The sequence below is a fragment of the Myodes glareolus genome, chromosome 16, assembly GCF_982192425.1.
Source record: "Myodes glareolus chromosome 16, mMyoGla1.1, whole genome shotgun sequence".
In the NCBI taxonomy this organism is placed as follows: Eukaryota; Metazoa; Chordata; class Mammalia; order Rodentia; family Cricetidae; genus Myodes; species Myodes glareolus.
The window spans coordinates 30,044,864-30,055,751 of record NC_142041.1 but is presented as its reverse complement, the minus strand read 5'-3'; the positions used below and the strand labels follow the sequence as shown (position 1 = coordinate 30,055,751).

The 10,888-nt window shown below is 45.1% G+C and overlaps 1 protein-coding gene across 1 annotated transcript; it reads right to left on the bottom strand.

Annotated features, from left to right (window-relative positions):
- Positions 1-457: 457 nt before the first annotated feature.
- Exosc3 (exosome component 3) lies at positions 458-5,490 on the bottom strand. Its single transcript, XM_048420078.3, has 4 exons — positions 5,137-5,490; positions 4,436-4,585; positions 1,761-1,912; positions 458-794 (listed from the first exon to the last, which is right to left on the bottom strand). Exons 1-4 carry the CDS (start codon positions 5,455-5,457, stop codon positions 593-595), a joined length of 825 nt encoding a protein of 274 aa, XP_048276035.3. The 5' UTR covers positions 5,458-5,490; the 3' UTR covers positions 458-592.
- Between the last annotated feature and the right edge of the window lie 5,398 nt (positions 5,491-10,888).

The window sequence follows — 10,888 nt, the reverse complement described above, 5'->3', positions numbered from 1 at the left end:
ACTATTATTTAAGAAAAAAACTGAAGACATAGAAATATCATGTTAAGTTACAACATCCTATAACTTCAATTTTAAAAACATAAATACACAGTGGTTAAACCTTGGGCCATGTTACACCCTGAGCTTCAGTATGAGGATTGCTGTCTTCTGCACTTGCCAGGGATGAACTAATGGTGTAAAAACACTTGGAACTTTTCAACAAGGTCAGTACGTGAGTATGAGCTCTTACAGGATCCATAACAGCTGGCTTATGGGATTACAGATGGATTTCCTTCTGGCAAACAAGTTTACTATTATAACAAACAATTTTAATGTTGAGTTACAGCTCATTATAGAAGCTGTACTATAGCAGTTCCCTAGAGAACTAAGGAAGGTAACTTCAAACAATGTTATATATGAAATTTATCATATAAAAATTTATAATTTTCTTATCTATGTATGAGTGAAGACCAGTAACTCTTATAAAAATATTTTATTGGATTCTAGTAAGACAATATGCATCTTCTAAAGATCTGACAGGAAGCGATTCATCTGAAAAATAGATTTCCCCAGGAAACAGTCTCAACCAAAATGAGCCATTAAAGGTGTTCTGTCAACTCTCTGCCAATCTGGCAAAGATTTGTCTCCTTTGATCTGTTGTCATGTGTTCACAAGCTTCTAAGACATTCGCCAAAATTAAAGTCTGCTGAATGGTTTTTGCCTTGACCCATATTCTTCCATTCATTCCAAACACAATCTCCAATGGATAGAGTTTTCCCAGCTCTTGCACGATTTCACAGTCTGGAGCTAATAGCCTGGTAGGAAAAACAGACAAGAAAGTTTAATTTAGCAGTTGGACATGTTGTGACTCTCCTAAGGAGATTCTTTCTCTGGGTAGTTCTCCATGGTCATTCAAAGCCCCTCAGAATCGTTCCCAACACAAGGCACACGATGCCATCTGATGCCCCTTTTCATGTACCACCCTCCCCCAGCCCTTTTTTACTTGGAGATGAAATCTAGCTAGGTTACTTAAACTCGTCTCAGATTTGTAGATTTGAAAACTGTCCTGCCTTCCCAAGTAGCTGGGACTACAGGAATATGCCACTGTGCCCAGATCAATGCCCCATTTCTTCCAAGAACCTTCCACTTTTCAGGCATACCAGAGTTTACAGTCACGTCACCAATGTTATATAACACATAAATGTATAAAGTCTCTCCTGAACACCTTAATTCAAGACTTGAGAATCGTGGCTTATTTTCGGGGGCAGGAGGCAGTGGTGGCACACACCTTTAATCTCAGCACTCAGAAGGCAGAGGCCAACAGATCTCTGAGTTCAAAGCCAGCCTGGTCTACAGAGTGAGTTCCAGGACAGCAGGGCTACACAGAAGCCCTGTCTCAAAACAACAAAAAAAGAGAGCACACAAACTTGAGGAACATACAGACTTAGGAGGATGGGGAGGGGAGGAACGTAGGAAAGGGATGTGGGACAAGTTACAGGAGAGATGGAGAGTGAGAATGAGCAACAAAATACACTGTATGAAATTCTCAAAGAACTAGTAAACTTTGTTTTTCTTTTTTTGGTTTTTTGAGACAGAGTTTCTCTGTATCTTTGTAGCCTGTCCTGGAACTCACTCTGTAGACCAGGCTGGCCTCCAACTCACAGAAATCTGCCTGCCTCTGCCTCCTGAGTGCTGGGATTAAAGGTGTGAGTTACCATTACTCAGCTAAAACATATTTTTAAATTTTCATTAAAGCAGTGCAGTTAACAGATATAACTTACTTTCTAATTAAGCCCAAAGTCACTTTGAAGAGCAGACCGTCCTGTCCAATCACACCCATCCCATTGGCCCGTCCACAGCTGTCAATACAGACCATTTCTGGTTCCATGTCTTTATTAGCAACCACACACTGGCCATAGATGAGATCTCCAACCTATAAGGTTAAAAGAAAAGTAAGTTCTCTTCCCTTCATCAGACATCCTACAGGTGCTGTGCTGGTTCTGTTCTGTGGGCAAGAATGCCAGCAAGCCACAGCTCTCAAGGTTAAGGACCAGTGGTACTACTTTCAAGTTGAGTCCTCCCTTCATAACCACGAAATCCTCCAACAAGAGCCATTTCAAGGTCTAAGAACACCCTTCAAAATTGCACTGTCCAAATTATATGTGGCTTAATTTAAATTTATATTTAACCTTGTATCTAATTAAGACATACAAAATTCAGTTCCTCGTTGCACTAGCTACTTTTCAGCTGCTCAACAGCCACATGTAACTAGCAATAACTAGCAGTCAGTGCGGATACAAAAACTAAACCCGGCATCATTGGAGAATGTTCTATCAGTACTACTTACAAAAAGTTATATATTTGACCAGAGGAAGGAAAAACTCATGACATCCATATCCAAAATAAAATGGGACAGTGGTAATTCAAATGCCACTTTATGGAAGATTTGCTTTAAACTGTTACAAAAACCCAACTTTAAAATGATGAAGCTGAGAAACAATGCATTTGTTCTCTTCATTCAACATTAAAACACTCATGGGCTGGAGAGATGGCTCAGTGGTTAAGAGCATTGCCTGCTCTTCCAAAGGTCCTGAGTTCAATTCCCGGCAACCACATGGTGGCTCACAGCCATCTGTAATGATGTCTGTCAGACATACACACAGACAGAATATTGTGTACATAATAAATAAATAAATTTGAAAAAAAAAAGAACACTTGCTGCTTTAAAAAAAAAAAATTAACATTAAAACACTCACTGTTGAGAGCAGGAGAGCTGGCTCACAGGTTACGAGTACTGCTGCTCCTGCAGAGAGGACCCAGGGTAGTGCCCTCCTAGCAACTCACAACCAGTCATAACCCCAGTTTCAGGGGACCTGATCTTGTCTGACCTCCACAAGCAGCAGTCACAGTTGATAAATACATACACGAAGCCAAAACACTCTCAATAGGCATACATTAAAAAATAACTGTTTTAAGTACCCACTGGCTAGGGTAACTACAAAACCTAGAGAGAATCATAACACTTTATGGCTTTCAGGAACAATGGTCTTGCACGGGGCAATGAGAATGAATAAACTCACAACAAGTTCAAGAATAAATCCTGTGCTATGGTAAAGATACAGGAAAATAAGGATGAATGACTTTACAGTCACTCAAAGGATGGGTGTCTCCCAGGCTGAGGAGATGCTGCAATCCAGACAGAGGACCATCATGAATAAAGACCCCGGAAGGAAACAAAGTTCAGTAGTGCTGAGAAGCTTGAGCATCATTACAGGAAGTGCTCTAGTGTGAGGGCAGACCCCTGGAGCACAGTGTCAGTAAATGCTGTAGTGCTTGAACAATCCTGTTTTTCCTGTTAAGAATGGGAATATGGGGGCTGGAGAGATGGCTCAGTGGTTAAGAGCACTGGCTGCACTTAGAGGTCTTGAGTTCAATTCCCAGCATGCAAGGAGAGCAGGAGAATTCTGGGGAGGAGAAAGCTGATTCCTCCCACTTCTGCCCAGGTCACCGAAGCAGCAGGATGTGAGCTGCCCCACTGAAAAAGGTACTGAGTCACATGGCTAACATAGATCAGAAAAATGGGTTAATCAAGATATGAGTATTAGCTAATAAGAAGCCTGACCTAATAGGCCAATCAGCTTTATAACTTACGGAGTCCTGTGTGTGATTTTCTCTGGAACTAAACAATTGTGGGGACCTGGTGGGAGGACAGAGCAGGCCCTGGTGCACTCATGTTACACCAGCAACCACATGGTGGCTCACAACCATCTACAGTGGGATCTGATGCCTTCTTCTAGCATAAAGTCGATAGAGCACTTATATTCATGAAATAAATAAACCTTTAAAAAAATCATATATATATATAATAAAGTTCTTTTTTAAAAACGGAGTATGTCACCGTGAGGATGTCAACAGATGGAAGCAGGAGTGTTAATGAGATTGCTGCCCGGTTCTGTCAAAAGGGAACAAGTGCTTGAACATGGGAAGACAAAGGGATCGGTAGGCAAAAGATCTGGAACAAATCAGATCAAGTGCCTAAAGACCTGTGAGAGTTGAATGAAAAGTGGCATAGGTGCCATCAAGTTTCTGGTTCACACTCATCCTCAGGAAGAATATGTCTGCCCAGAAGCTCACCCTGAAATCCCGTAGTAACAAGATTATGCCTCTGTCAGCTCCAAGGATTTGGAGCCAAGATGAACGATGGGTGACCGTGCCAGCATCCCTTAGATTAGGGCCATTTTCCTTGTGAGGTGGATAAGAACATGACAGGTAGCAGACATAACCCTTCAACCTGGGAGAGAAGAACCAAGTACAGAGCCCTGGCTCTGGAGCTGCAGCGCCTCAGTAACTCCTGTAAAGCATCTCGGAGCTCTGGAGACAATTTAGGTCGCCCTCCGACAGTTATGGGGAATGGCTATTTTTTCTCACTGGTGAAACCAAAGGCTCCCATCATTACCTGAACATTCGGTCTGTTTCTTTTAGTTGCTCCTTCAAATGCCAAGTAAGACAGAGAGGCTGGTTCACTCCCTCCAACATCAACTTTGAATATATCTCCAGATTTAGCGATCACTATGCCAATCACATGGTCTCCTTTCACCGGTACATACTACAAAACAAAATGAACAACCATAAACGACACTAATACTAATATAAAATACCTCCAGCAAGTTTTATCAAGGATACTCGGCGGGGGGGGGTCCTCAACCAATCCTCCCAGTTCATACTCTTCAGTAGCTGGAAGTTCAAATCAGCCCGCACCAGTCCAACTTTGTAGCCACTAATCCGGAGTTGACTTGGGTGGGGTTTCACACTTCAGCATCTTTATACATCCGGTGGCACAAGAATCTTTACAGTCAAGGACGCCCATCCATTAGACATTTCCTACGTGAAAGCTCTTACTTATTCTACGAGAAATTTAACTCCCTGTGATTTAGGCTCATTGCAACTGGGACTCCAAACGGCAAGCCTGCTGTTTCCTACTCTTGAGCCTTTTTCTCCTTTCGCCCTTCTCAGGATGTGTTTCTACTGCGGTTCCTCTAAAGAAGACGCACAGAGGGACCTAGAGGCTCGTCTTAACCTCTCCTCCCAGACGCAGGGAGTCTTCCCGGAACTGGAACTCCGTTTTCGCAGCAGCACTGCCTCTCCGAAGTCGCTCACCCGCTTCTGTTGAGAGTCCACCCAGTAAACGCCACCGCCGCCTCCTCCGGGCTCCTTGTGACGCAGGCGGCCACACTTGGTGACCAGCAGGCGGTCCCCGCAGCGTCGCAAACCCGGGCCACAAACGACGCGCAGCCGCGGGCGCGCCCCCGCATTGAGACGTAACTGTTGCTCCCCGGCGCCGCCGAGGCCGTCTACGTCGTCGTGCTCCGGCAGCACCAGCTCCTCCCCAGGGAGGACCACCTGATTCACCACTTTGTGTGCTGCCCGCGCCTGACAGCGGGCCACGGATTCCGCCGTAACCGACAGCACTTCGGCCATAGCGGGAGTCGTCGCAGTTTCCGGTATTCTACTTCCGCTTCCGCATCCACTAGCCCACCCACCAGGGTTATCCCTTTCCGGTGGTTGTGGGCTTTCAAATTAGACCTTAGCCAGCCGGTCTAGTCCCTACAGCTCAAATTCTTCTCCCCTCCCCAAACAGCCGCTACTGGACTAGCGGCTCACCCATTCTGTGATCCATCCGCGGGTGGGTGAAAGAAACCCGCCGCTGACCGGGCGGTAGTGGTGTACGCCTTTAATCCCAATACTTGAGAGGCAGAGGCCAGCCTGGGCTACAAGACCTGGTTCCAGGACAGGCTCCAAAGCTACGAAGAAACCCTGTCTCAAAAACAAAACAAACACATAAAAAAGCAAAGAAAAAGAAGTCCGTTGCTGGAGTCCGTTTGGAGCTCTCTCATCCTGTGTCTGGTCTTTGGCTTAGTATCTACCGGTGCTGGAACTGAGGGCCTCCAGGAATAGGACATGAGCTAGGTTTAGAGGCTTTTCCTTTCTATACTGCCTACAGAAAGGTGTTTGAAGTTTTAACTAGGAAAAAGTTTTTTCAAAATATAACTTCTTTGGTTGTTGCTACCAATGTAACTTGCGTAAAATAGAAGAAAAAAAAAAGAAAGAACAACAGTAGGGGCTGGAGAGATGGCTCAGTGATTAAGAGCACTGGCTGCTCTTCAGAAAACCCAAGTTCAATTCCCAGCACCCACATGGCAGCTCACAATTGTCTGTAATTCCAATTCCAGGGGCTTGATACCCTTACACAGACACACATACAGGCAAAATACCAGTGCATATAAAATAAAAATATTAAAAAAAGAACAACAGTGGTCTATTTGTCTCCTTTGCTGTGTTGTCAGCTATAGTTCGAATCATTTGTAGCTCACAGTACCTAAGAGATGTTATGTGTATTAATATAATTAATAATGTAATAATGTATAAATTAATGTAAATAGATTTTATGTGTATTAATCCCTAGACACCCCCCACACACACACATATCACACTGAAGGAACAGGACAAACTCTATTTTGAGAACGAACTCCATTTTAAACAAGGGGGGGTGAATGCAGCCCCGCAAAGTCATAAACATTCCCAAGAACTGTGCCAGCCCTGGTCAAAGTGACCCACCAGGGTGTCCAGACAACACCTGCTTGCTTCAAATGCCTTTGTGGGTATCTGATTAACCACTGTTTTGAAATTCTTATCTGCTGGCAGTCACTGTTTTAAAATTTCCCTATACCCTAACCAATAAATTCAAAAGTTGTATACAGAATGGTTTGTCCTGTCCCTTTAAGAGACAAGCTCCACCCACTCCCTCTCCATCCCCTCTACTGAGGCAAGCAGAGCTTTCTTCAGCTTCCAACCTGAGTACCATCCTTTTCCATCTCTCCCCTGCACTCCCTTCTCCCCACTTCTCCCCTTCCTCCTACCTCTCTGTTTCTCTTTCTCTCTGCCTCTCTCTCTGTTCTCCCTTCTCCCCTCCCCCTTTCCCTTTCACCTCCATAACCCACTAAATAAGTACCCACTTTCTCTGCATGGCGCTTTGTCTCTCACCTGCAGCTTGGCTCCCAGCATGGGATCTGCTGGTCCTCATGGCCCACAGGCCACTCAGGGAACTGCAGCATTTTATTTTTACCATAACAGGATACTTTTACCCAATTCCAAAACATGAAGGCTTGAGTCATCTTGCTTGCAGGTTTTCCCTTTAAAAGCCCTTTACCCTGAAGCCCAGAGGCTTTATCCCCTATCCACTGTGTTGGCATGTCAGATTGTAGTCCGAGTTAGCCAATTTATAATCGATAAACCCCAGTGTGTCTGAATGGGATACCGGCTCTGTGGTGGTCTTGTGTGGGGGCTCCATGTGATGCGGGTTCAACAATACCTTTTCACCTACTTGAGTTATCTCTACATGGCTTAGGAAAACCAGTAACTAAGAACAATTCTTGCCCCTACTTCTTTTGGAGCACACTAATTGAAGGAGAGGCTGGGGTGGAGGGCTCCCTCTGGGACTGCGTTAGGCACAAACTACTATGCTCAGATTGTGGGAACTCCCAAAAGACCACCACAGAGACCGAATCCCTAAAAGCAAAGAGCCTTTATTCAAGCTCAAGCATGGACTCTCCATCTGTCCAACACAGCAGTTGAAAGCCGAGAGTGCCCAGCCCAGTTGGGATAGGTTTTCTTTTTCATAGTAGAGGTTGGGGTGAGGGGATTTCCAGGGTTCAGGACCCTGATTGGCTGACATTTGTCTGGTGTAGGAGATTCTGTTCATGTATTGCTTTCATTGGTTAATGAATAAAAAAAAAACTACTTTGGGCCTGATAGGGCAGAACTTAGGTAGGCAGAGAAGACAGAACTGAATGCTGGGAAGAAGGGCAGAGTGAGAGACGCCATGGATCCTCAGCCTGAGATGGGATGGGTGCCGGTTAGAATCCCCAGTAAACCACTGCCAAGTAGCAATACACAGATTAATGGAAATGGGTTAAACTAATATGTAAGAGTTAACCAATAAGAAGTTAGAGCTAATAGCCAAGCAGTGTTTTGATTAATACAGTTTCTGTGTAGTTATTTAGGGTGTAAGCTAACGGGTGTCCAGGACAAACAAGCGGCCCACTCCCACCAACATTTGTCTAGGGTACTTGGCAAAGGGGAATAGGTGAGTTCTGGGGTCAGGGACATCTGGTGGTCTGACCTAATGGTTGGAATGTTAGGTACTTTCCTTTAGATGCTGGCCATTCCTGGGTAGTGTCAGCCTATGGCTTTTTCTGGAACCCAGTGCTGCCTACCAGTAAACCGAGAAATGTAGGCCTACTTTTTAGCTGTCTCTATCAAGCCTGCCATAGCAGCTGTGGGGCCTGGGCCTCACACAAACCACACTCAAACATCTATTTCACAGAGAGATCCTTTGTTAATCAGGGAAGAAAAGCTAAAGTGGCTGCTTTCTGACTCAGGCAGAAAAATAGGAGCAAAGGACCTTGCAGATGTAGTTTTTAAGGAGGGGGAAAAAGGAGGTCTGTCTGTGTTAGATTGGGCTAGGATGTCGTGGTATATTTTGGTTGGGCATGTGAACCAAAGGGAGCTTTTGATTGCTAGACTTTAATATTTCGATAGCTATACCTTGGTAGACAGCTTCAGAAGGAGTAAGTGGCTAAATAAGGGAATAGATCTTGGGGGCTAGTTTTAGGAATGTGATCTAACTATTTTTTTTTTAAAGCAAGGCAAAAGGAATGGTGGGGTGGGGGGGAGGAGACAAAACCTGCCAGCCATGCTTGTCATGCTTGAGTTGGCCAGAGTTCTTTCACTAATAGCTAGATGAACAATTGTTAAATTCCAAACCCACAATGCAGAAACTTAAGAACCTCCAGTTTTCTGGCTTTGGGGTTATGTATTTCTCTCAGTGGATACATTCAGCGAGTATTTGATTCCATTCTACACCCACAGAATGCCTTGTGATAAGCATTGGAGCCCCGGTTATTGGGTTCCTCCACTGAAGTAATAAGCCAAATCAAACTGAATTAATAAATGCAGACTTAAACAGAGGAGAGCGAAGCAACTCCTGGGTGACTCAAGAAGGCGGGAGAGAGAACACGAGAGATCTTTGCACTGACTCTTAGCCTGTAGGCAGTCTTGAGCATTTCCAGGAGAGGAGCTGCTTTCTCCTCCTGCCTGGAATGGGAGGAAAGGGGCTGGTGGAGCTTCCCAAGACCTTGACACCTGAGGCCAGTTCATTTCTTTGCTGCCAACTCGAATTTTTAGATTTAAGGGGAGGGGGTCGAGAGAGAGAGCATCACACTTCCTCCAAAGGAAGATGCTGGCAGGCCATTTAATCCCTGGGTGTAGTAGGGCCAGTTGAAGTCAACTTGTGCCGCAGTCCGATAGTTACCTACGTGGTCCTATTGAGACTCCCTGGTAGACGGATAGGGAGGTAGGTCACGGCTCGAAAACAAGTGGTGAATTGTCAAAATGGCTGACTTCTTCACCCTCCTAACTTGATACAAGCCTGGCAGCTTAAAACATAGGTTATGGGGGCTTTTGTGTAGAGGGCATGAGGGTCGTGTGCTCACAGAAAGCACTGGAGAAACCAGAATTGTCAAACACACAGACTATTTTTTTTCTTCAACAGAAGAAGTTGACACCTGTTCCCTGGTAAGGCAGAAGTGGATGTGGTTTAATAACTGGTTATTTTACCGTTCTGTGGAGCCTGCTCTCACCCGAAACCCCCTTATCCTGAGCACTGTTTCTCAGTCAGCAGAACCCACTCTTGTAGAAGAGGCCATAGGTGCTTTGCCAAAGCCGTATACTTTGCAGGGGAGTTTCAGTGTGGTCATACCTTCAGGGTTGTCGTGATCATTGTCAGGAGTAAACCTTTTTTAAAAGTTTTACTGTTTAAATATGTAAATAAAATATAAAATTAACTGCTCAGGGTCAGATTCCAGAAGTTTGAACTGACACAGGCTAAGGCTCATGCGGATCTTTCTTGCTGGCAACAGAACTCGCAGGGACCCCCACTCTTTCGTCTCCCACCAGCAGCTCCCTGGTTCAACAAGCTCAAGGCCTGCTCAGGACGTGCCATAAAACAGTTCTGGACCAATCAACCTTCCAAACTTTCTTCAAACTGACCAATCCTAAATCAGGGGAAGAAGACCCTTCCGAGACTTTGAAACCTCCAGTCCTCCGGGAGAGACTGGATTTTTAGACTCTCGGAGTCCCTCCCCCTCTGGTTCACAGAGGGTCTTTCTCTATGTGTCTGTTCGCATGTATGAGTTTCCTTACCCCTAATAAACACCTTTCCGCAACTGCCGATTCTGTCTTCCGTCTTTGCGATGTTTCTGCTACCAACTGTTGAGTTTCCAGATTTCGCCTGCCTTCTAATTCTTTAACTGGCAGAGAAAATGAACCTGATCAAGACCTCTAGACTGTTATCAGTTGCTTAGTCTCTCTTACTGGGGTGGACAGTCCCTGGGCAGTGGTAAATTGTGCTTCTTTCTTCCTCTACAACCTAGTTCGCCAAAAGGCTTGGACCCCATAGGTATTCTGCAACCTAAGTAACCAAGCTCAAAATGGCTCAACGCTGTGCCTTTTAGGGTATTCAATGACTTCAGGCCTCTTAAAGGCACAGAGGGAGAGTGAACAATGTTCCCAAGACTGACCCTCAGCACCTACCCCAGGTAGATTGAAGTCTCCCAAAGAAATAACAGTACAAAATCTAGCACAGGAGCCATATGGGGTGAACTTTTATGGGGGTGGGGAAAACGTAGCGTAGAGTCCATCATACTTCTGGATGAATTGGAAAAGCCACGGAGGATAAGTCATCTGAGACCCAAAGCTCAAGGCCGGAAAAGGCGGGCCCTTGCAAGTCCCGCCCACCGGACTGGATGAATTGGAAAAGCCACGGAGGATAAGTCATCTGAGACCCAAAGCT